Source organism: Colias philodice, chromosome 13 (genome assembly GCF_061535455.1).
Source record: "Colias philodice isolate Cphi_HAF_F1 chromosome 13, ilColPhil1 Martin Lab GWU primary, whole genome shotgun sequence".
In the NCBI taxonomy this organism is placed as follows: domain Eukaryota; kingdom Metazoa; phylum Arthropoda; class Insecta; order Lepidoptera; family Pieridae; genus Colias; species Colias philodice.
Window position 1 is genome coordinate 720,767 of NC_143098.1, and position 27,837 is coordinate 748,603.

Consider the following 27,837-nt stretch of genomic DNA (forward strand, 5'->3'; position numbering starts at 1 on the left):
ATACATTGAAGTACTCAGTAATCCAACAGCTCAACATGTAAAAACAAAACAAATCAATCAAAAACGCGATTTGGAACGTAGAAAGAAAGAAAGGAAGATTTCAGCTCCCTTGTACGAATGTGATTCCAAAGAGTATAGTAACTATACAAGGTGTGATTCACTTGAATTCCGTCTCGGTACCTAATTCGGTCACCACTCTTTCATTTCCACAATGTAATACAATGTGAATACAATGCATACCAAAACACAATACCTAATCGAAGTAAAACCAAAGTGAAGAAATAAACAAACAAACTTACTAATCCTATCCTTTCCTACTTCCTACTAATATTATAAATGCGAAAATTTGCGAGGATGTGTGTGTTTGTTACTCTTTCACGCAAATTCTACTGAACCGATTACAATGTTTAGCACAAATATAGAGGGTAACTTGGATTAACACATAGGATAGGATTCATCCCGGAAATCCCACGGGAGCGGGCGGAAATCTAGTATTGTAAATGCGAAAGTGCTTGTCTTTCTTTCATGTCGCAACACAGCGATTTTGTGGTATGATTTTTGGTGTCAAGCAATAGTCTTCATCTCATGGAATGATTAAGCATCATTTCATGGGAAGAAGCTTATGTAATTAAATTATGCGCATTAGAATCACTCCAAAATTAATAAACTCCGATAGATGGCGCTATATCAAAAATATCTGATAATTACTGCTTTGTATGACCACGCGAGTGAAACCACAACAAACCTAGTATTGTATCTACATAAACCAATTTCCTTCAACTTGTTAATACCGATCCTTTAAAAAGCTTCATTGCGTTCAAGGTCCAAAGGACCCCTGTCGAGAGCCAACCAAGCTTGGTGATAAGGGGAATCGATCCTAACGCGTCCACAGAGCGTGGTAAACGGCAATCATTAGTTATTGAGGAGAGAGATTCAATTTGTGGAGCCACCATACCGAAAAATTGTCCTCGCCACAGCTGGTTATCGACAGCCTTGTGACAATTTATCGCTAAGGGGTTAAACCCTTGCTAAGTTCTCGAAGGTCAATATGATTTTCAGATGAATTTGCTTTGAATGGTTCGGTTGTTTGGTATTTATATGAATGGTTAAACTATTTTGGCAGTATTATTTTGAAGTAATTAATAAAAGTTTGAAAGACTTGTTTTAGCCACACATATTTTTTGTAATGTAAGATGAGTTATTATAAATCTGTATCCAATTTTATAGTTCGGTAAATTTTAAGGTAGCGTTATGGGTAGAATAATAAATATCATAGTATACAATACAATTTCTCTAACTACATTGTTTATTACGTAATAAGTTAGGACCTTATTTTCACTCCCCCCCATCGTTCCAAGCCTTGTCGTGGCGGGGGGGCTCAGTACCTGGGCTGCAAGCCAGCATCCTGGGGAAGCTAATATGGAATAAACACGTGCAGCTCCCGATTCGTTTTATTAACTAAACCATACGGGAAGTGGCGTCGGGCGAACTGTTATCTCTAGCGTGTGACGTTGTCATGTCTAGCGGCACGCTAGAGACCAGGGGGCTCGCCTTAACCGGCCGGCCCGAGAGGAAGGTGACCTCAATAAAAAACCCCTCTATTTCGGCGTTGGGGCGCCCCACGGGGCCTAAGCGCGACGTCGGATTCCTGCTTTCCCATGGGGAGGTAGGTGGCTTGGCGAGAAGACCAAGTCGGAGCGGCCAACCCCCGGATACCGCCCGCCCTCCGGGGTGTAATAGGGTTACTCGGGTACAGGGGGCACCACCCGGGTGGACCATATATTTCCCCCTTACTCGTGGGACTAAAAACACAGTCAAAATGAAACCCCAACCAGAAGAAGAAGGAGGTTTGCCGAGAGATTCGGCAATTGGAAAATGCAGTCTAGTGTTGGAGCGTGCATCGTGCGCTACTCCTACACCCACTGAAATTGGAGGAATTGCTAATCGTTCGTATGTGATGACGGACGTAGCCGCGGAGTCAGACTCCTCTAACTCTATGGCGAGTATAAACTCACGGGTCACTATGAGCCCCCTGGCCTGCCGAGAGGCTCTGTGCACCCCGAGCAAGGAGTCGCGCTTCTGGCGCACCCGTAAGCGCTCGCGATTGGAAGATGGAAGTTCGAGCGATACCACCATCCCATCGTCCTCAGGAAGACCTCGCACAGGCCTTCGCAAGGCACACAGAGTGGAGAAAGAGGCACAAGCTGAATCGGTAGCCGGAGCATCCTCATCCGCTTTAGCAGACCCAAAAACGAAAGCTAAGCGATCGCCATCGATAGCAACTGGTGCCAATACAGCGACAGAAGAGGCTAGGAAGAGAATTGAGGCAAATCTGACAATTGTCGAAAAGATTGCCAAAGCTTCCAACCACCTTAAGACCACGTACGTAGCAGACCTGAGAAACGCCGCCAAAGCTATTAGGGAGGACGCGGATTCCCTCGCCGTAAGAACTTTATCCGAAGAAACCAATGCGCTCCGCGCTGAAAATGAACGTCTGCGTATAAGACTAGATGTTATTCAAAGCGAAATGCGGGAGCTGCGGTTGCTCATTCATCGGGGCCCTGTTGGCTCTGCGCAACCAGCGGAGTTGCTGCAGGATTTCGAGGATAGAATGGTGCGCCAGTTGGGAGAGCTCATTGATACGCGGCTTAGGAACTTGGAGCTACGACCGAGTCCACAACTGCGACGCCTCTCCAGCGCTACGGATGGAGAAAGAAGCCGAGTCGTCGACCTCCGACAGGACAGTCATCCTAAGGATACGGGACCAAGGCCAAAGAAAACCAAGGCGCTCTCCATGCCGGCGCAGAACGCGGCACAGAACAGGCAAGAGACTGAGATAAAGGAGGGAGGCAAAAAGAAGAAGAAGAAGAAGGGGAAAGAAAGTCGAGCGGTGGAATTACGAAGTGGGGGATCTACTCCTGCCTTATCTCCCGCAACAGTGGCTCCTTCGTGTGACGACGTGGAGACCTCAACGGTGCCCACAGCCAATGCTACTGACGAAGGCTGGTCAGTCGTGACTAGGAAGGGCAGATCAGGTGCGAAGAAGGCACAACGCGCTGGGTCCGGAAAAACTGCGGTTGATACACGGAAAATATCTCACCCAACCAAACCATCACAACCTACGCTGAGGGCCCCACGATCTGCTGCAGTCGTCTTGACAATATCATCGGATGCACAGGCTAACGGCATAACATACGCCACAGCTATCAAGGAGGCGAGAGCTAAAGTTGACCTCAAGGAGGCCGGAATAGATTGCGTAAAGTTTCGACAGGCAATCACCGGGGCCACAGTAATCCAGATTCCTGGGCCCGGTAGCGGAGAAAAGGCTGATTTACTGGCAAGTAAACTGAAGACAATCTTTAAAGACAAGAACATCAAAGTCTCAAGACCAGTGAAAATGGCGGACCTACGTGTTTCGGGCTTAGATGCGTCCGTTACAGAGAACGATTTAAAGGACGCCATAGTAACAAAGGGAGAATGCCTTGTGGACCAAATACGGGTCAGCCAAATACGCCAAGATAGAACTGGGCTTTATGGAGCGTGGGTAAACTGCCCTGTAACAGTGGCCAAAAAACTTACCGAGACACGCTTTCTCGTCGGTTGGGTGGCGGCAAGAGTAAGGGTACAGGAACCACGAGAGATGCGTTGCTTTCGATGCCTGGAAGTGGGGCACGTGGCCAACCGCTGCACCACGGAGTGCGATCGCAGTCATCTATGTTATCGCTGTGGGCAGCCAGACCACAAAGCTGCCATCTGTACCGCCAAGCCAAACTGCGCAGTATGCATAGCAGCAGGCAGAAAAGCAGACCACCGCTTAGGCGGTAACGGCTGCGCTGCCCCGAATATGAAAGCGTCTAAAGCTCGGCCTAAGAGACACATTGCAGACTCCCAGGCAAATGAAGCGACTGTGGAGGTTATGGAAACCGTCACAGCATAGGATGGCGCTTCGGATTCTACAATCCAACCTGAACCACTGTGCCAGGGCTCAGGATCTACTGATGCAGAGCCTGGCACAGTGGTCCATACACATCGGAATTCTTTCGGAACCTTATGCAGTTCCATCGGAGCGAGACAACTGGGTCGGGGATCTAGACGAGGTTGCTGCCCTGATCATAATGCAATCGGAAGGATCACCTCAAATCTGTGCGCACAGGAAGGGTCATGGATGTGTAGCCGCGAAACTGACTGACATGGTGGTAATTGGAGTTTACTTCTCACCAAACAAAACGCTTGCTGAGTTCGAAGCGTTCTTGGGGGAAGTAAACTCCATGATTCAATGGGGTCGCCCTCACCAAATTGTCATTGCAGGGGACTTAAACGCCAAATCTGCCGTGTGGGGTTCCTCTACCACGGATGCTCGCGGAGACATTCTAGTCGAATGGATCGCAGCTCAAAATCTGGTCCCTCTCAACCAGGGCACCGAGAATACATGTGTGCGCATGCAGGGAGGGTCAGTCGTGGATGTTGCGTTTGCAAGTCCCACCCTGGCACATCGAGTTCGTGGTTGGAAGGTTTTGTCGGAGGTGGAGACTCTGTCGGACCACAAATACATCCGATTTGATGTTATGCAAACAACATCAAATCTACACGGCAACAGGTCTGCGCCTGTCGAATCTGGCCCGAGATGGTCCCTCAAGTCCTTGAACAGACACTTACTGGAACTGGCATCTATAGTTAGTGCGTGGTGTCCGAAACCCGACTCTATAAACGTGGACGCTGAGGCGGAATGGTTTGCGGCAACGATGACACACATATCAGACGCCGCAATGTCTAGAGTTAAACCATCTCCGCCACATAATAAAGTTTATTGGTGGTCACCAGAACTTGCGCAGCTTCGTGCAGCCTGTGTTACCGCCAGACGCCGTTACACAAAATACAGACAAAGGAGGAGGCGGGCAGACTACTCCATTGTCGAGGAATCTGAGCGGTATACAGTATACCAAGACGCTAAGAAGGTTCTTAGAGAGTCCATAGCGACCGCTAAGGAGAGGGCATGGGCCGAATTGCTGGAGACACTGAGCCTTGACCCCTGGGGGCGTCCCTACAGGCTGGTCATGAATAAACTACGGCCTTGGGCTCCACCATTAACAGCTAGGTTGGAGCCGGCACTGCTTAGAAAGGTGGTGTCTTCACTCTTCCCGGGTCGAAATGCAACGGAGCACTCGGACCGATGCAGTGACCAAGGTGACCTAGCCTGCGCGGCACCTATTCCGGACGTGTCCCTAACCGAATTAGATATGGCGGTACAACGCCTGAAAAGGAAATGTACCGCCCCGGGGCCCGATGGCGTGCATGGAAGAGTGTGGTCACTTGCCCTCTCACAAGGATTGGCCCAACGATTCTGCGAACTACTGACAGAATGTTTTAAGAACGGAAGGTTCCCAGAACGATGGAAGGTGGGTCGACTTGTTCTACTAAAAAAGAGTGGCAAACCGGCTGATTCACCATCAGCCTATAGGCCAATTGTTCTGTTGGACGAAGCTGGCAAGCTCCTTGAGCGTATCATATCCAACCGTATCCAAAACCATCTGGCGCAAACAGGACCGGACCTTGATGAAGCCCAATATGGCTTTAGGCGTAGGCGGAGTACAGTAGACGCCATAGCCCGCCTGCGAGATATAAGTGAAGAGTGTGTTTCCCAGGGTGGGGTTGCACTGGCAGTATCTTTGGATATCTCCAATGCGTTTAACACTTTGCCCTGGGACAAAATCCTAGACGGTCTTGCTCAACATCATCTACCGCTCTATCTCCGACGCATCATCCGTTCATATCTTGGTGGACGCAAAATTATCTTTCCCGGTCAACATGGTTGGGGTAGTCATAGGGTTGCATGCGGTGTTCCACAGGGTTCTGTTTTGGGACCTCTTCTGTGGAACATCGGATACAACCACGTGCTTCGAGGAGTGCTGCCGCAAGGCGTTAGCGCCATCTGTTACGCCGATGATACTCTAGTCGTGTCTACTGGCCGGGACTATAGGGAGGCGCGACTACGAGCTACGGCTGGGGTGGCACAGGTGGTCGCCAAAATCAAAAGTCTTGGGCTAAAAGTAGCACTCGAGAAATCGGAGGCTATATGGTTTCACGGCCATCGGAGGGCTCCACCAACCGGGGAAGATATTGTGGTGAGTGGGGTGCCCATCCGGATTGGGTCCAGGCTGAAATACCTCGGTCTGGTACTCGATCCGCGATGGACATTCCAAGCTCACTTTTCGGCACTGGCTACAAAGCTCAGCACCACGGCAGCGGCTCTCTGCCGCATTATGCCGAATATTGCAGGGCCGAGCGGAGCATGTCGCCGACTCTTTGCTGGAGTTATGCGCTCACAGGCGCTGTACGGGTGCCCGGTATGGGCGGACAAGCTTTTAACGCGCAATACTATTGTGCTGAGGCGGTCGCAGCGAGTGATAGCCATAAGGGTTGCAAGGGCGTATCGCACTGTTTCGTATGATGCGGTGTGTGTTATAGCCGGAACTGCACCCTGGCACCTCGAAGCGGCCGCCCTGGCGGATGTCTACTGGCGTAGAGCGGAAGCAAGAGGGAGGGGCTTAGAGCTGACCTCCGAAACGCTCGATGCCTGGAAGCAGGAAGCTCGAGACGCGGTGTTCCGAGAATGGAGTCGGGAACTGAACGCATCGTGCGTGGGGGCCTGGACTCTCAGCGCGATAAGCCCGGTGCTAAGAGAGTGGGTAGAGAGAGGGTGGGGGGCACTCAGCTACCGACTTGTGCAGGTCCTGTCGGGGCATGGATGCTTCGGCAGCTACCTGCATAGGATTGGACGTGAACCGGCCCCCTCTTGCCACCACTGCAGCAGCCAATTAGACACGGCCCTACATACGCTAGTCGAGTGTCCAGCCTGGACATCCGAAAGAAGGTCGCTCGAGGGCTTGCTGGGAGCGAACAACAATCTAACCCTGCATGACCTTGTGAAGATGATGGTCGCTGATGACGCGAAATGGGGGATGGTCGCAGCCTTCTGCGAAACCATAATGAAGGCGAAAGAAGATGCGGAGAGGGCCCGGGAAAATGACCCAGCGGCGGATCCTCTGCGTCGACGGAGACCTGGTAGACGGAGGCGTCAGTATGTCCAACGTCTGCCCTGAAACAAGAGCTAACAACTAAGCACAGGGGGAGGTTTACGTAGAGACGAGCATACTGCAGATATGCTCGCTGCAAGTAAACCGGCCCCCCCCTGCGACAGAGGGTGGATAGCCCGGCAATAGGGCAGCGTTATCATTATGCGATACCGTCGCCTATTGCCAAATTAGGGGCTTGGGCGAGTCGCCCAGTTGCGGCACTCACCACGTAGGCGGCAGGGGTACAAGGCCTGGCTGTTAACCCCTGTCGCCGAAGATGAACGGTGGCCACCGTTGGGTTTTAGTGGGTATGGCTTCATGCGAGTCCCACATACCCCCTCGGGCAGTAAAACTGTAGAGGGGGATGCGTAAATGCATTTCCCAACGATAAAAAAAAAAAAAAAAAGGACCTTATTTTCACTAAACGAAAAAAGCTATTATAATTCTTGTCTGACATAACGAATGTACTGGATAACGGAGGCCAAGTTGACGCGATCTACACGGACTTCAGCAGCGCTTTTGATAAGGTTGATCATGAAACACTGCTCATAAAATTAAAGAATTACGGTGTATCAGGTTCCATTTTGAAATGGTTCGCATCTTACCTTTATAATAGATCGCAGGAAGTGGTTGTGAAGGGTTTTAAGTCGAGTATGTTTACTGCAACATCTGGAGTCCCACAGGGGTCCCACTTGGGTCCACTGCTATTTCTTACTTATATTAATGATATTTCTGACTGCATCAAACATTGCCACTATGCTCTCTTTGCTGACGACTTAAAAATCTATAAATCGATCGAAAATTTATCAGACGTAAATGCTATTCAGGATGATTTAGACAACATAGCAATCTGGTGTAAAGCTAACTATATGGTCATCAACTCCAAAAAATGTTCTTACATAAGATTTACGCGAAAAAAATCACTACTGCATTCTAAATATAATATAGAAAATGTTGCACTAACTGAAAATACTCAAATTGTGGATCTTGGCGTCACTTTAGATAGCGGACTTAGGTTAACATCTCACCTAGACAATATTATCAAAAATGCAGCACGGATGTTGGGCTTTATTAAAAGACATGACTCACATTTTAGGACATCAACTAAAATAGTTCTATATAATTCTCTGGTTCGCAGTCACCTCGAGTTTGCTTGTGTGGTATGGAATCCCTACTATGCCGTACATTCGCAGCGTATTGAAACTATTCAGCGTTCCTTTACGAGACACTTGGCTTTTACCTCTCGAGGTATATCACATCGCTGCCCATATGGTGAACGCTTAGATTTTTTTAAAATGATTTCGTTACGTGACCGTCGCAAATTACACGATTTACTATTTCTCCATAAATGTGTAAACGGTGCTGTTGTCTGCGAGGACATTATTTCTAACATCGCTTTTCAGATACCGTATCGCCTTCCCAGAAAACCGGTAAAACACCTTTTTTGTGTTCCAGTTTGCAAAACTAACCTAGGCAAACATGCTCCATTATCGAGACTGTGTGCTACTTATAACCAACAAATAATGCTCTTACCAGATCTTGATATATTTTTCGGATCCCTCGCACAGTATAAGCATCAAATTATTCACAGTTTTTCCAGTAGTATATAAAAATTTAGTATATTGATTATGTTTTTCTTTCTATTTTGTTTAATTGTATAAGTGTTATTAATGTGAATGTTGTGTACACCTATAATTGATAAATACATAAGATACAATTATGTAATTAGACAATGTCATCCTATATATATAATGTAATGTGTATTTATTGTTGTGTGTTCCATAAATAAATAAATTAAATTAAATTAAAGCTACATAATTTGTAACAAAATTTGTTTCAAATTACAAAGGCTTGGAAAAGGCTTCGGCCATAATAATATTTTTTATATCAGAATGGTCCGGTCAATTTACTATAAAATTTGCGAAGGGTTAGGCTACACGGCCCAGTCGCCAGCTGTTACCTTACCTACAAGGGTTAGCGTATAACAGAACATATTCGTATTCGAATTTTTGATGCATAATATTTTACGCCTCATCAAGTCTTTTCACTTTTTATTTGCTTAAAAAATCTCTAGTTACCAAGTAATGTGTTTTACCTAAATTTTTTTTTGTGCATTTATAATTTTACTTATTATTTTATTTGAAGGGATATTGAACAAAGATTGACTAAACGAAGAAGCAATTCCTAATATGAAGCTACAGGCGAGCAGAAGATGGAAATCATTTTGTTTAGTGAGTGATGTGGAATACTAATGGTAAAAAACAGTAGATACAATTATGATTGTTATAAATATAATTAATATTATGTTCATTGTTCAGTTCAGTTTAAAAAAGAACAAATAAAATATATGGAGAAGAAATAAGTTTTTAATAAAAATATGGATTTTTGTATCGCTCAGGTGTGCGACGACCTTAAGGGCTTCTTAGTCAGTGTTTTTTGCGTTGTATATTTGACGACAGACCCAAACAGTTTCTGCAATAAATTACATAAAGAAACGTAACATTTTATGTTTTCCTGTTGTTTCAGTATTGTGTCCGTCTTAATTAAACGTATTTATTACCAGGTCAGTTAAACTACTTTATCAAATTAAGAAATTATTTGACCACTAAAGAAAAGTTACTATGGTTAGAAGGACTCATTAAATGCAATTTTACTTTTAAAAGCATTAGGACTAAAAAAGCTCCTAGTAAATGAATATATTTTTTATAGATATTTAATAAACGCAAAGCTTGTACGTGTGTAGAAATGATTAATTTTATCGATATCTTTTTTATGGCCTTCCTAACAAATCAAAATCTAGAAATTAAAGTTTTTTAATAGTCTCCCCGTGACCTCGCTCTCTGCACTGTGTGCGTAACGTCGGGATTATAGTTAATATAATGAATAAATCGCGTTTAAATTCCGTTAAAAATCTTTAATTTCTAAATGTATAATACTCGCGTAAAATCAAGTGCTAAATCAAAATCTGCTAAACTATTATTATTAATCACGTTCTTCACTTACCTCTTGCTCTCGGTTTAGTCAACAGCTTCTGCACGATCTCATCATAGGATCCTTCATCAGCTACACCGGAATCTTTCACCAATTTCTCCTTGACAGCTATGCATATACCATTCCGAGCCAGGAGCGCTTCTAATTCTTCAAACGCCTGTAAGATATGAAATTTTTAATTGATTGATTATTGATGATATTGATAATTAATATTATGCGATTTTTACTAGATCACTAGGTACAATGTTTCTGATAGCCTATTTGACACTTTTTGATGAAGCCTTTTAATTTCAACGATATGGGATCACGTATGCCGTCATACCTAGTCCCAGTAATTTTAACGTTTGTGATAGCCGACTATTTTATAGCCTAGAAATCGACAAATAGCACTTCAAATATATAATTGAATATTAATTAAAATCAGTTACGTGCAAGTGAATCTGTTTGAAACATAATATTCTAAAGAAGAACCTTTATTCAAAACTAAATGAATGCATTTCTCATGTTTCTCATATGAGTGTATCTGACAGGAGCAAATTGTACAGGAATATTGTTATGTAATATCTTGAAACTAATCTAATGTACAATGCAATAATTATTATTTAAAAATAATAATTTAACTGAAAATAATAATGATACAGTTGTTTAGATATTATATGATACGATTATGAACGAGGATCACTATCATTTTGAAAGTGTTAATCAGACATTTGAGCAAAAGTATTAGTTTGTACAAGTCAACAACTTTGGCCCCTGTCCTAACCTATATTTTCAACCTGAGCTTCCAAACTTCTACTTTTCCCAGCTCTTTTAAAAAAGCTATCGTACACCCGATATACAAAGGAGGAGAAAAAGCTTCTCCTGGTAACTATCGCCCCATAGCAGTCCTCACTGCGTTGTCGAAGGTTCTTGAGCGCTTGGTAAATAATAGACTAATAAACTACTTAGAAAATTTCAAACTTATCTCATGTCAACAATTTGGTTTTAGGAGAAATAAAAGCACCACCGATGCAGTTCAGGAACTTACAACTTTCATTGTCAATAAGTTGAACTCACAAAACAAGGTTCTTACAATATTCCTCGACCTCGCCAAGGCCTTCGATACCATTCGAACTTCCACGCTTCTAAATAAACTCGAAATAATGGGTATACGAGGCTCGCAACTGGACTACTTTAGGAGCTACCTAGCGACTCGAACACAAATGGTAAAAATAGGAGCTTACACAAGTAAGGAGCTTCCTATTCACTTTGGTGTACCTCAAGGGAGTATACTTGGACCCACCTTATTTCTTGTCTTCATTAACGATCTTTGTAATGCCTATATACCTAACGCTAAGATAGTATCCTTTGCAGATGACACTGCTGTAACATTCTTCGCAAATTCGTGGTCTGAACTTCAAAATACCGCACAAAATGGCTTTAACTATATACATGAGTGGCTTATTACTAACACCCTGACATTGAATACTTCTAAAACAAAACTAATAACCTTTTCTCTTTCTTCAAAGTCACAACCTCAAACACCAATTTCAGTAAAAGCTCACTCCTGTCACATGCCAACAACAGCTCTGTGTCACTGTCCAACCATTAATTCTGTAGATAATATTAGATACTTGGGCATAACTCTGGATAAACTTTTAAATTATAAAACTCATATTGGTCTCCTAACAACTAGGGTCAGAAAACTTATTTATATTTTTAAAAATTTGAGACACGTCACGAACACTGCCGTTCTACGCACCGTCTACTATGCCTTGTGCGAATCTATTGTCACATACTGTATTGTATGTTGGGGAGGTGCCGCAAAAACCATACTGAAGCCCCTCGAGGTGGCTCAAAGAGCAGTTATGAAAGTCTCCACGTTTAAACCTATGCAGTATTGTACAACCGACCTGTACAAAGATTGGAAGGTTCTCACCGTTAGACAACATTTTATTTTACAGACTATTATTTTACAACACCGATTAACACCTCTAGTTACAATCTCGTTTCGACGAAAGAACAAAATCTGCACTGTTCCTCGGCCATATAGCAGGTTCACCAAGAGGTTCTTTTACTTCCTCGGACCCTATTTGTATAACAAAATTAATGATAGTCTTAGCATCTATGCCTTACCGTATTCTAAATGTAAATTAACCGTACGCGTCTTTCTATTAGGAAAAACTTATGACGAGACAGAACAACTTCTTGAGATACTGGCTTAAAGTGTAAACGTGACTCTTGCTTAAATACAATATAATATTTCAGACACACACACACACACACACACACACACACACACACACACTTACACGCACAAATATATATACTTTCATACGATACAGTTTCATACGACACACCAGCATTCTCACATCTTAAATTTATACATATTTTTTTTTTCTCTACTCTCTATTCTAACCAATTTTAATTATAATTAAGTATTTGCTAAGAGGCTTTTTGTGAATTTATTTTAGAGGCAAGCTGTTTCTCCTAAACACAGGTTGCCCAGTAACCTAGCTAGGGAAACATTGGCTTGTATAAATTGTTTTGGTAGCCTTTTATTTATATAATTACATAATTTTACATGAATATTAATTGTATATTGTAATAAATTGTAATTGTAATTGTATGTATGTATGTTTAATAATAAATAAATTTGATTGATTGATTGATTGATTGATTGAAGTTAAAGAAAATAAATATTAAAGAATTGAGTCATTAATAAAAAAACAGTCCGAGAAACTAAAAATAATAACACTATCAATGAAATTAATGGTCCAGGTGGTTCAGTATAATAATTCACGATTAAATATCTACTATCTATTATCTCCAGAACATTTACGATCCAAGTAAAGATTTCCTAAGAATCTGCAATAAAGAATAGAAGCAATAAATTTTTATGCTCCACTCGATTCACGAGAAACCCTAATAATTCCTACTGATTTCCTGATAAATGCACTTTTAAAGTCCACAACTCTCCCATTAGTTCAATACTTGTACAGCTACCGAAGTATGGCAGAAAGGCAGAAATTGGGCTCCGAACTATTCCATTCTGATAATGGTTGCAATAACTTCTTGCGAAACTTTGCACGACAAATTTTTACCTTTCCAAGCTAAATGTGTCCAGAAACTTCTATTTTACGTCGCTACAAGTTCGTTTTGTTCTCATAACTAATGTACGAGTTATGAAGTGAGTACGTTCGTACGTAATTTTACTTTGGCAGCCGGATATTGAAATCTCTGTCTCATCGAATGAAGATCTGTTTTACTTTGTAGGCACGTTTGTATTTTCTACGATTCGATTTAAGTCACGTAAAGGATCTGCAAGTGACTGCGATCTGAATTTCCAACGTCACGTTACAAGAATTATTATCATAAAGATTTGTATATTTAAAGCTTTAAAACAGATTTATTTATCCTGATTTAGCACTGCATTACTCTGTAATAAATGTATACAAGTTTATAATAAAATAATAGTTTTCTGTATTCCTCTGTACCTAACTTTAATACTGCTTATTTCCGTAACTTCACATTTTGTTATATAATTTTTCGATGCATTTCACAAAAAAATTGCCTCTTAAACATTTGGCCATAACATCCCCTATCTACATGAAATACTTTTTCAACTACTTTCAGATATAATCTTTCGGCTTTTCCAGAAAACGAATTTAGCTTGCAATAAATTCATCCTGATGTACCTACTTTTGTTACGTGAATTTCGCACCAAATTACGTGCAAATCCTCTAATCCTCCATCTAAAAAGGAGCGAAGAGCTCACAGATAGCATAAATTATGAATTACAAATGTAAATGACTTAATTCTCGCGTAATTTAATAGAGAAATGTTTAAGTGCCTCACTCGGTATGTCCTTCGAATAATATGGATCTGCTAACAATGAAATGAAGCCCTGTGATAATAATATTTTATCCCTCGATGACAAGGAGTTGGGTTAATTGAACTTGAATATACAAATAGAGGTTAATTTGAACTTGTCCGTTAAGTCATGTTAAAATAGACACATTAACAACATTTTATTTGTGACTAGATTTCCGCCCGCGGCTTCGCCCGCGTTTTCAAAGGAAAACCCGCATAGTTCCCGTTCCCGTGGGATTTCCGGGATAAAACCTATCCTATGTGTTAATCCAAGTTACCCTCTATATGTGTGCTAAATTTCATTGTAATCGATTCAGTAGTTTTTACGTGAAAGAGTAACAAACATCCATACATCCATACATCCATACTTACAAACTTTCGCCTTTATAATAGTATTAAGATATTATGACCTGAAAATTACTGGCTGTATTAAGAGAAGTTTCATAAGTTTGTTTTTGCTTGTGAAAACTATTAAAAGACATAACAAGGGTCTTGTTGGGTATGGCATGGGTGGCAAAAACAACATCGTCCTTTCACCTACTGTTGTTTTATTTAAATCGGCTGTTCACCACGACCACAATCCTTAAACTACACAAAGGGGCCTTTACAGTTCGTCTCTTGGAATAATATATGATGCTATTTGTAAAGTGGTATGTATTTCATGAGCATCTTGAATTTTCAAGGCCAAAAGGATAAAGGCTACCCTTCCGGACCTTCCGGAAATGTTAGAGGTTTGGACATTGTATTGAAGAAACTTCGAATGTGCCATTTGGGTTGAGGACTATTTATATTTAAGTGAAATATCTTTTGATTCAAGGGTCGCGCTCCATTCAGGCTTTGCCAAAGCTGGGTAACTTAATCTTGGATATACCAGCTCAGTTGTAAATTTACCATAATACGGTTTCTATTGCTGTGTGGTTATATAGAAACAAAAGGTTCAATTCTACCTTTTGTTCTATCAGTACTTGATTTAATTGCTAAGATTGATCGAATATTTGCGTATAAACATTAATTATTTATTGGTTGTAGATGTGGATTGATTATCGTACATATTCAGGATTGGTGTAGCGAAATTGTAGTGCATACATTGGTAATTACTTTTTAGTCTCAGAGGCACTCAATCATCTCATCTAAGTTAATCCCCTAGTTCATTAATGCTGCAGATCACTAGGGAGTAGATCACAATGGCTTAGGCGTTGTATACGAATAGATAGCCGAAGAGGTAAATTAAACATAAACTATTAATTGAATAGAATATGGACTTTGAAACGAGTAAAAATTGAAGAAAAGTAAAAAAGGGAAAAGCTTTAATTTCTTGGTTAGGTTGATGTCGCATTGAATATTATCGAAGGTGTATATAAATATGAAAACTATTAAGCCGGGCCATTTGTCCTATAAAAAATATTAATATCTGGCCTGAAAGGAAATTGCAGTATGGACCACGAGCGAGCAATCTTGTCAGATCTTACAAAGCAGTTCAACCAGGAAATGTTGTCTCCACAACATAATCTCGTAGAAAATATTATAATTTCCTTTCTTGAATATTTTGAAAAGAAATAAATTGTTTCGTAACAATATTTAGAGATTTTTAATCCTCTAAAAATGTAAGTAAAAGTAAACCGGCTCGATAAATGTGGTTAAATTGGGCGCAGTAAGAGATATATTAAACAAAAAGCGTGCCAACTTCTTCCCACTAAAATGTTGCAGATAACTTTCAAGCTATTTTTTACTATTGGAAACAAACAAATTTAATTCAGTTGGATTAAATACAGGTTCTTCTTATACTTTTTCCTTACAATTTAAAGCCTACAATGGTTTGCGTTTTTGTGAAGTGAAGAAATCGGTCGTTTGCTGCATTTTATCAAATCAAAGGCATATAGCAGCCCTTATAATTTTAAGTCTTGTGATGCTATGCATTTTTATCCTATTATTACCTATTCTAAGTCAAATCGAAACTCAAATTTTACTGACCAACTGAGACACCGGACAGCTAAACCTAACCACAATAAACGAACACATCATTTCTAACATAGGAGACCGTGCAATTGACCGAGCCAACAAACAATCTCGTCAGACTTCCCAAAGCTATACAATACTATCGTCCATCAACATTCAGTATGCAGGTTGGTTACTGCAAAGCCTGTATCTTGCGTTATGCCGATTTATTCCGACATTGTTCCGCTTGTTATTAATAAATCGCTAAATATTTGACCCGGCTCCACAAGAATTATTTTTTATATTAAACAAAAAACACATAATTATAGATTTTTGTAATTTTTAAGTAAACCTTTATTATCGTTATTGTAGTGGAGACAAAACAAACGAATTAATAATAATAATTAACCCGTTCAGATGTTCTGTAGTTATAGACTATCTCTGGTTATAGGTAGTTAGTAATTATAAATCGACTTCAAAACGTCATACATAATAGAGACGAATTGAATTATCACTTTAACATCAGATAACCAAATATACCCATTTACATTTGAAAAACAATTCTGTTTCTCCTTTAAGGAATAAGAGACAAGCCAATTACCATAATCTTGGTATAATTCTAAACTCTGGGTTGATTCTGAGAAATTCTTTATAGTAAAATATCTACGTTTAATTCAAGGACTAAGTAGAGTACTTACTCAGGTTTAAGTATTGCAATATATTTTTCTTATAATGTGGACATTTATAGGACACTTGACTAACATACATATTTTAGAAGTTCTATCACATACTACCTTTCCGCCCGCAGTTTCGCCTATACTTAAATCTTCCTCGAGAAGCAAGCTATCAATTGGTGAAAATATAATGAAAATTGGTACATTAGTTTTTAAGTTTATTGCGAACATAATGACAGATACGGATTTAGACTATAACATTTATAACAAACATTATCATATATATTTTTACATTTAAGTATTTTTTATGTTTGTAATATCCTTTCTTTAAATGAAAAAAAAATGGTGATGTTTTAATATGCTCAATATCAATCCTTAACGTTTTTGCAAGCGTTTCTTTGTTTTCAATAACAAGCATTGCAATTCAAGTTTTATTCTACAAAGCCTCGCTTTGTACCTCATTATTTGTACAAAGACAAACCCTTTGCTTACACTTTGCGTTAATAGTGAGATGTTTTCCTTGACGTTATTTCTAGGAAAACTTAAAGGTGTCTGAATACTAAAGATGAAAATGATATATATGTGAGATTGTACTACGTTTGTATACTGCAGTACTTAATAGTAGCAAAAGATCTTTGGAAATCTAAACAATATGACAAACTAGCTTCCGGTGCTCCGTGGTTTTACCCGCAGTGCTCCGCTCTTGTTGGTCTTAGCGAGATGATATATTCCTAGATAAATGGGCTATCCAAACACCGAAAGAATTTTTCAAATCGGACCAGTAGTTCCCGAGATTAGTGTGTTCAAACAAACAAACTCTTCAGCTTTATAAAATAAGGATATATTTTAAAGAAAAGGGAAAAGGCCATCGTTTTTACTATAGTTATAAAAAAAGCTAAAGCACCTTCAAATTGAACTGAACCATATTTTAAATAGAACTACACATGCTGGTGTTTCCCGCACCAAAAAATAAAAAAGAATGATCAATATCGGTTCGCCAACCGAAAGTTCGAAGGTAAAAAATAAAAAAAAAACCCGAGGACCCACTCCTTTTTTGAAGTCGGTTGAAAATATATCTACGGAATGCTTACTATATTATAAGTATCAATGAAATTACTGGAGAGATAAGATGAAATTGCTTGTTAAACAAACAATTAATGTTTTACAAATATATTCATGTTTATAGGCGTATTTCGTTATTTTAATTAATAAATATAGCTATTATTTACGCTAGGCACATAAATACAGGAATTATTTGCAATCTGGATTATTGCTATTACATATTTTACTAAAAAAATAAAGTATTGGTTGAAGTATTATAAATTTATAACGTAAACATCGTGTTATTTCGATAAAGTGTTGTAGATTTTGAAAAAAATAATCTTTTCACATTGAGATAATATTACTACGTATGGAGGAGACACCACGAACAAAATCTGTGCGCCATTTTTTTGCTCTAACTAAGTTTTAAAAATTATTATTTAGTTAGGTACTTAACGATGAAAGTTATTCCTTTGCACTTTTCCGTATTATTTGTATTATTTGTGCAATATCGTAACACACACGAAGGCATGTTTGATGCGTTTCACTTTAAAACCATTAAAAAATACCGCTCAACATACGTCACATGACGTATGTTGAGTGGAACATAAGTGATGTAGGCGGTGTCGTCTCCTATTAATATTATCTCAATGTCTTTTCATGGAGTTGACGATTATTAGCTTTTATCAAAAATTATTAGATTTTTAGCTTCCTTATGCGTTTGATGATTTCTCTATATTATATTGTAGTGATAAGTCTGGGATGATGAGATATCATGTCTTTCATATTTAAGGATTCTTATTATATTCCTTGTATCTTATTAAATTGGTAGTAATAATACGTGTAAAGTAAATTATAAAATCCCTACTAATAATATAAATGCGAAAGTAACTCTGTCTGTCTGTTACGCTTTCCCGCTTAAACCTCTCAACCGATTTTGATGAAATTTGGCACAGACAATTTTTAGACACTGAGAAAGAACTACTTTTTATCAAATAATACGCGGGCGAAACCGCGGGCGGAAGCTAGTATATTATATAAATGGAAATTCACATATTTAATTCTCATATTTTATCTACTGTTTGAAAAATAATTAAAACAATTATCATCTACAAACAGCAGACAATCTGACTATCATCTACAGACAAAAAACGAAAGAATCTCTGCAATTTATCAACTTATAATAGTTAGTCATTCATCAACCACTTATAACATGACTGTAATCGTTACATTTAAAAATGGAACATTAAAAACACAAACTACAAATTAAAAACATTTCTCAGTTAAAACTCACCTTAATTCCATAACTGGATTCCTCGTAAATAATAGATACGTAACTCCATCCCAGTTTTTTCACAATTTCCACCATCGCCCGAACCTGCAAGAGACATAATTTAATTAAACTAACCGAACATTCTAGAAAGTTTTTGTTTTTTTCTTCTTTTTTTTAAGTTGCATTATTTTGTGCCAGTGCTTAAGGCGAATAATTGTTGACGTTCCACGAAGGTTTTATATGTTGTCTGAATAGAATTAAAAAAAATACGATTTGTGTTTGACATAGGTATTATTGAACGTTAAATGAATTTTATATTTTCGTATTAATATTGATATAATTATAAAGATGTTATATTGTAATGCAATTTGTATTTATATACCAAAAAAAAATATTTATAGAGCCAAAATAATAATTTGAATGTGAATAATTTCCTGTTTATTCCAAGAAAATAAATAAAAATATTATGAGTAATATAAAAATAGCAAAGGTGACAATTTTTATTTTATTTATCCGTTAGGTTCGCTAAAATTTTATTCAACGAAGTTTTTAAAAACCTTTGTTCGGAACAGCGTCTAATTTCATTTTAGCTTTGCGACTGTCCTGTCATTTCAATTTGAACTTTGGATTCGGCAATTGTTTTGTACAAAAAATTTTAATTCGACATTTGCGATACAGAACTTTGATTAAAAATTTAAATAACACAACCAAAGTGACTTCTTGGTTATTATTTCATGGTATCCGAACGAAATATGTTTAGTAAATTATGTTTCTAGTAAAATATTGCGAATCTGACTTTTACTTGATAATATTATCTATGTACCTACTTATTATTATTTAGAATGGATTTTCTATTGAAATGAAAATCTAAAAAAGGCCGATTATATATTTATTATTTATGATTTATTATAAAAAGGAGCGTGTATGCCGAGCACACGTGTTAGAAGTGAAACTTCTTTGGCAAGATTCAAAATCGTCACCTTACTCCATGGCGTGACGGTATTGCCATGATGTGACCTTGAAATTTTACTCTCAACGCGCCTAAAGACGTTTCAAAAAACATTTATCAAATAAACAAAATGTCCCAATCTAAACTCTGACTCTTAATACTTCAAAATACAGACAGACATCAACATTCCCATTGAATATAACAAACAGTACTAGATTATTAACAACCGAGTGACAATGTACAATAATGTAAAACAGATTGTGATTGTTCAAACAGAATTAATAAGTTGTTACGCTGACGATTCAAGTTAGTGGAGTTGGCGAAATGTGCTTAAATTCATTACTGAGATTAGTTCAACAGGAATTAATTCGTACTGAAGTTTTAATCCTTTTTCTGTTGATTTTTAGGGAGTGTACCCTTTAGAATTGGGTAGAAATGCTTATGTTTATTTAACGTATCTGGGTGTTTAATTTTGCACATTTAAAAGTAATATTTGCGTTTTGTAGAAAACGAGAAGTTAAGAACCTCGTCCTTTTTTTTGGTCGGTTAAAAATATGAGAAATACAATCTGAAATAATAATGACTTCTACTACTATTGTAAAAGTTAATGTTTGTGTAGGTATGCAAAATGGATCTGGATGAAGTTTGGCACGGAAATCAACATTATAAGCTAGAATAGTACCTACTTTGATTTTGTGAGGTCACCTCTTGAGCAAAGCAGGGGCCAAAGTTAGTATTAATTTGAAAAAAGTAACTATAGAGTCTCTCTTCTCTGCAGAAACTATTTCACGAACTAGTTGTAAATATTATTCTATCTATTAGACACGATGATCAAAAAGCGTATCCAAAATATTAGAATAAATAATCTGTCAGCTTCTTAAAAATTCCAATTTACGCAAAATTAATAAAATTCATACATTCATTCTGTACAGTGATGCCATAATTATGAGCGGCGCGATCAATCACATCACAGTCCCGGGAGGCTACGAGATCGATGATCATAAAGTTATACGTGCCTGACGTAATGAGGATCCATTCGAACAGAGACGGAGTAAGAATAACAGAGGCCCGAAAAAGATAAATTTCTAAATTATTAGCTTCATGTGTTCAATTCATGAATTCATTCATTTCATTTTTGATTAATCATTCATAGCTGTATTCAGAAGTAGAAGTCAAAATTCAAATGTAAGTAAGTAAGTAATTAGAAGTAGCCATCACTCTTTAGCTTCCTAATATTATCTTCAGACACAGAAACAGACACACAAAAATCATATCATAAAATCGCTCTAATGCGACGAACGAAATTTTATATTAGTAAGAATTTAATCCTTTTTGTCTGTATGTGGATAACTATAAAATTCATTGTAAAAATCATAAAGTTTTCACCTTTGTTAAGACAAAATATTATTTTTATTGCGATATTAATATGCTGTACAAATTTAAAGGTAGTATTTAATCATTTGATAGCGCGTAGTCTGATTTTACTTATAATTTATTTTACAGCAGCTTCAGCATTCTTTTCAAAACTTGTTTAATATTTGATGAAGGAGCATTTAGAGGCCCTGGACCGGTAGCCCGGGGCGCTCCGCCCCTTCCGCTCCCGGATTCCACTAGCTTTTTAGGTATTATGTATTTATTTTCTTGATCGAATTAATTCTTGATAGAATTAGTCTTTGATAAAAGCCTAATAGGAAAATGTGTATCGAAATCATAGTTTAGAATTATTAGAGTAGGGATTGGATCTGTTGTTCAATGATATAATTAATGCTACAAGTGGAAAATTATTGTAAGTTATATTTAGAAAAATATATTTATTGTTTAATTAAGAAACTGACAAGTTAAAAAAGTACTCATAGCTGTTGGCAAAGTTTTTATCTTGATGTAATTTTGAAAACAAAAAACAAAATGTTAGAAATAATTAACATGAAATAAAACATTTACCTGATGAAGATCAGAAGGTATTGTACGCGTGAAGTATTCAAATCTGGCTTTGTTCGACAATTCAGGAGATGTTGAAAAGAAGGAAACCTGTGAATAAAAAAAATTTAAATAAATAATTCTGTTTATAAATTCTCTTATTTGATAAATAATCTTTTTTATATCTAGTATCTCTAATAAAAATGAATCTCTACTTTTACCACGCTTTTAGCAGCATTATAATTAATTTCAAACTTTGTACACTTATCAAGGATATAATTTATGTGCGTGTGTTTTATTTTTCAACTACTTCTCTTAATTATTTCTTATTTCTGCATCAGGCGGGAACTAATTCACTTATTTTTATTTTGTTGTGTTTTTTACTATCAGGAGAAGTTTCTCATGAAAGAAAACATTAGTAAAGTTGCACGGAAAGTTACAAATGAGAGGAAAATTAACGACCATGCTAACTTTATAACAGGAAAATGTCTGATGGGTCAGATAGTAAAATACACTCGACCACACACACGCATACAAATACACTTTTTACTGGAAGAAAGTAAAAGGATGGTACTATGTTAATGTTAATTAGTTTAAGCAATTTTATATTATACTAGCTAGCCAGCAGATGTACCTTGCTTTCTTTCCATACTAGCTTTCCGCCCGCGGCTTTGCACGCGTTTTTAAAGAAAAACCCTCATAGTTCCCGTTCCCGCGAGATTCTGGTATAAAACCTATCCTATGTGTTAATCCAAGTTACCTTTAATATGTGTGCCAAATTTCATTGTAATCGGTTCAGTAGTATTTGCGTGAAAAAGTAACAAACACACACATACACATCCTCACAAACTTTTTGAATTTATAATATTAGTAGGATTTTAAATGTATGTAGACGTGAGATGTCGTATTAAATACTTAAATCAAGTTGAACTCTGATAATTACGAATTAACCTTCAAGCCCAGTAATTTAAGTCATTACTTCAAAAGCGTTCGAGTCGAAAGTATGTTCAAAAATCTTGAGTTCCACGATCGATAGCACATTATCGAAATTGCTTAGCAATTACAGTCAAAGGTAAAGCAAAGTAGAAACATAACCTCAAACGCACTCTTCTAAAGTTGCCTCTTTCCCTCTTGTACCTTTTATTTTATTTCATCAACTTTCTGGGGTCGGAGGTTGATTCAATTTGTGGTTCGACTTTACTAGTTGATTTCACGTTTTTACGGTCAATAAAGTTTTCGTTCGTTTTTGTGAGAGTCAGATGTTTTGTTTGTTTTGAAATTTGAAAATTGTAACAGAAAATATTAATTTTGTAAGCTTAGAGTAGTTTTCAATGATATCTATACTTATGTTGTAAAGCTGAAGAGTTTGTTTGAACGCGCTAATCTCAGGAACTACGGGTCCGATTTGAAAAATTATTTCACTGCTAACAGTGACCTCGATAGATAGGCTATATTTCTAAATATAGCCTATCTATCGAGATGATGGTGTTGCAATGCGGGTGAGACCGCGAGCCACAGCTAGTGAATGATATTGTTTATGTTGTTACTAACTAAAAACTAAGTTTTTAGTTATTCGTCAATTATCAACGGATTTACGATTTACTACCGAGAACTTCACTACAGTAGGTACTTTCATAGAAATAAGTTCTTCACATATTCATAGAATAGAAAATACAGCTCACTTGATTCGTGGAATACTCATGAAAAGCCTATAATATATGTTATTTCAAGTCACAATCTACATTATTTATATCAAATATTCGCAAAATCGGTTATATTGAACTCTTTAGAGAACAAAATCATCTATTTATACAAACTTTTGTAATATAAGGGTGGATAAACACTAAAGACAACAAATGTGTATTGTATAATGTATACTTTTATCATCCATACTATCCATACTAATATTATAAATGCGAAAGTAACTCTGTCTGTCTGTTACTCAATCACGCCTTAACTACTGAACCAATTTGCATGAAATTTGGTATAGAGATATTTTGATACCCGAGAAAGGACATAGGATAGGTTTTATCCCGGAAATCCTACGGGAACGGGTTTTTCTTTGAAAACGCGGGCGAAGCCGGGGGCGGAAAGCTAGTAGGCTATATATCATCACGCTAAGACCAATAGGAGCAGAGCAATGCGGGTGAAACCGCGGGGAACAGCTAGTAATATTATAATCCAAATATTTGTACAGAAACATGTAATCGTACTTTAGGATCGTTTTAATACATTCTCGGATTGTCATTATTTACGTTCGTGCAAAAATACCGAATGAATATTTTAATTAAACGCAAGGGAAGCGAAGTCGTGGCTGTAATTTCGTGGTTTTCATGAATTTTACTCTTTTTACCATGTGGGAATATATATTAATTTATCCATATTTACCTTGCGTTTCGTTAGTAAAAAAACTTAAATAAGTAATTACTTAATATATACAGTGGATTTGCAGCAAAATATTCTTAGTTACTGTTATTGCTCTATATATTATTTGATACTTAACAACGTACATTTGCATTACCTAAATGGTATAAATGAATATCTTTCTTCCCCGGCAGATATTCTTCTGCCCTTTTTTCGTGTTTTCTTTCCATAAAAACCTTCCTTGCGCCTTACAAAAATGTAAAAATTTTGGGAAAATGATCGAGCCGCTCTCGAGTTTTACGCTTAGCGATTTGGCGATCCATTTTTTATTATACATATATTCATATTTTCCACTGTCTTTTCATATATAATATGTACCTATTAAATTTGACTAGTTAACATTATGTAGCTAATGTTAAATACTCTCCCGTGTTATAAAAAACTCTCATATAAGGTCCTATATCCAATTACAACCAAAAAACAAGATTCAACGAGCACAAAGGTCCAATCTCCAAATTACGCCATTATCTTGTAGAATCGCTTGTATTGTATCTTATTTGAGGGTATTATGAAACTGAACAATACAATGGTTTGTGGAAAAAGATCTAAATAATACAGTAACGAGTTGAATTTGGTTGAGTGATTCACGAATAAATAGAGACTCAGGTGTAGGTAAGTACAGTAAGTAGGGGTTGTTCTTGTAAGGTGTAATTAATTTAAGGTACATCCTACTTCCTACTTATATTATAAATGCGAAAGTTTGTGAGGATGGATGTGTGTATGTGTATGTATGTTTGTTGCTCTTTCACGCAAATAGTACTGAACCGATTACAATGAAAATTAGCACACATATAGAGGATTAACACATAGGATAGGTTGTATCCCGGAAATCCAACGGAAACGGTAACTATGCGGGTTTTTCTTTGAAAACGCGGTCGAAGCCGCGGGGGGAAAGCTAGTAGAAAATGTTTGTCAGTTTGGTGAAACACATGCAAATTTTATATGACTCTACATCCCATAGAATAGCCGTTGTCCATAGAGAAATATAAAAAAACCATTTTTAATAGTATAACTACTTATTAGTTTCAATTTCTATAAGTATAAGATACTGCTTATTTTCTTACAGAAATTGTAGCCATTTTATAAGCAGGCAAAGCATCAAACACATCTGCGCTCTAATTGCTGTGTTCTATTTATCTTGAATTACATCAGGAAATCAGGATCTTGGGTAAATATATGCGATACAATACTTGGATAATAGATATTATAAGTTTATTTGGACACGAAAGTATTGCAAATAGAGCAAAAAGCTTATAAGAAAGTATTTATCGTGATTCGTCAGTTCAGATTTAATATACACATCGTTTTTACACGCTTTATATTAGCTTCACCTGTATGTTTGTAAGTTTGTAACCGACTTCTTTGGGCGCGATTTTGACCCACTTTAAACGGCCAGATTTCGTTCAAACTTTGTAGATTTATTGAGGACCGATGACAATACACTAATTTGATAAAATTTTCTATTTTTTAGCTCGGTTTTCTATAAAAAGCGTGTTTTTTAGTTTTTATTAACTATTATTATTTTAATAATTAGATTACATTAATCAGTACGCTAGTTACACGTTCAATAAAAACCAGAACATACACCACTGTAAATTGCCTTGTGGATAGATCACTAATCTATACTTTAAAATTATAAAGCTGAAGAGTTCGTTTGTTTATTTGAACGCGCTAATATCGGGAACTTTTAGTCCGATTTGAAAAATTCTTTCAGTGTTAGATAGCCCATTTATCGAGGAAGGCTATAGGCTATATATCATCTCGCTAAGACCAACAGGAACGGAGCACTGCGGGTAAAACCGCGAAGCACAGCTAGTAAGTTATAAGGCCGCCTAAAAAGTGGTGCTCTTTCTATTTCTTTGAGTAGTAGTAAGGTTTCCTTTGTGTAAAACTGTACCGAAGTTTTAAATAAATAAATAGTATACATTTAACATGGGTCTAGGTATACCTGTGGTATCTTAAACAGTCGCAGGAGGTTGGCAACCTGCACGGACGTGACGCTGGACGCTGCTCCCACCACTCCGGAGATGACCTTCCTCATAGCGGTCGCGTTGCATGCGTATTCTGCGTCATCTATATTACTTATAGACCCTGGGGATGATGATTAGTATTCGATATAAATTATGTTAATCGATTTAGTTAAAAGGATTTTATATATAAATCACATTTAAAATACTTTTTAACGTAATAATAGTGATATCTCTCATTTGAGTTTGTTTGTTTGGCTGAACGTGCTTATCTTAGGAACCACGGGTCAGTTATGAAAAATTATTTCACTGATTTTACAGTCAATTTATCGAGGAAAGCTATATTACGTTAAGACCAATAGGAGCGGGGCACAGCTAGTTTGTTAAAAGTCTTTGAGCATTATTGAAAAATAATTAATCAGGTAGAATATGTAAGATTTATTTCATTCCTATCACCAAATTCTTCTACTAACCTTTAATAAAATCCACAGCCATTTCAAGTCCATACGTATCCCGATCACAATCATCCAAAACATGAGCGCCAATCGTCACACCGGGGATCAGTTTTAACTTGTGATTTATGATATCTAGCGTATACAACATCGTCTCCAACGCCTGCACTCCCCCCTGAGGCATCACTGGACCACATGTCATGCTCTCCGACCTTTCATGGACCATCATCAAACCACCAAGCACCAGATCCCCTTCGATTACAGCTTCTCTCTTTATTGGCCAATGCTGGTGTTTCTTATTCAGTTCACCCACATGGTCATTGGGCATCCATTCGTTTTTACTATCATTATCTAGTGCAACTATTTCGTAATCTACGAGGCTCCTATCTAAATAAATGTCTTTAAAGTTGGGTATAGGGTCGTAGTATGGCGTGTACATATAGGGGTCTAAATCTATTTTGTGCCGGTGTCTGTGGTGGTGTTTTGGCTCGTCTATGCTGTGTCTCATTTCTGAGTGCTGTAGGATGAAGAGCAACGACGTGGCCAACCAGGTTGGAGAGGGATGCATGGTAGTGGCGTCTCCCTCACACCATCGTTGTTGAATTTTGTTATGTTGATTGTAAGTTGGTCATTGTGTCTGAAACAAAATAAAAAATGAATTAAAATACGATGATAGAAAATGAATTATTATAGTTGATGTTGTTTTTTGTTTTTCAAGTGATAGGAAAGTTACGCATTATCCATAATATTATTTCCTGTTGTGTAAAAATATGTATTTAATTACTTAGGTCATTCTTATCTATGTTAATCCTGCTAACGAATTATAATGGATAATCACAGAGGTTACCATAATTTATTTCCATAAAATCCATTATTAATGAGAATGAATCATTGAAAGTATCTGGCCATGATATATCAACAGGGATTTTGGGGTTAACGTGATACGTAGATGTATGAGAGAGATAAAAATAAATGGCTAAACCTGTCAGAAGATTATTGGCAATTTATAGTGTAACTCCGCCCAATATATTTCACAATAGATTAAATTTTATGGTGTCATCCACACTTTTTTAAAAAGCTTTTAGAACATTCGTTTTTAGTGGTCTAAATGTAATTAAATTCGGCGTCCTTTATTGCAGATTTAAAAGGCCTTTATTAAGTTATTACATTTTCTCTAATCATTATTCAATGAATCTTAGAAATATTGGCCTTATTGGTTCGATTTAAAATAAAACATGCAAAAATATGCGTCAACTTTCAAAATAATGTGTACAGGAAAAAAAATGTAG

The 27,837-nt window shown here is 37.6% G+C and overlaps 1 protein-coding gene across 1 annotated transcript in view; it reads right to left on the reverse strand.

The window, feature by feature from the left end:
- Positions 1–27,169, reverse strand: part of LOC149483161 (metabotropic glutamate receptor 2-like) — a 77,833-nt gene extending 50,664 nt beyond the window's left edge. The window contains exons 1-5 of the mRNA XM_089702196.1: positions 26,570–27,169; positions 26,078–26,220; positions 21,730–21,816; positions 18,861–18,944; positions 10,077–10,221 (exon numbers count right to left, since the gene is read on the reverse strand). Of these exons, the coding sequence (XP_089558322.1) occupies positions 10,077–10,221; positions 18,861–18,944; positions 21,730–21,816; positions 26,078–26,220; positions 26,570–27,116 (1,006 nt within the window). The 5' untranslated portion in view covers positions 27,117–27,169. The remainder of the gene's footprint in view (positions 1–10,076; positions 10,222–18,860; positions 18,945–21,729; positions 21,817–26,077; positions 26,221–26,569) is intronic.
- Between the last annotated feature and the right edge of the window lie 668 nt (positions 27,170–27,837).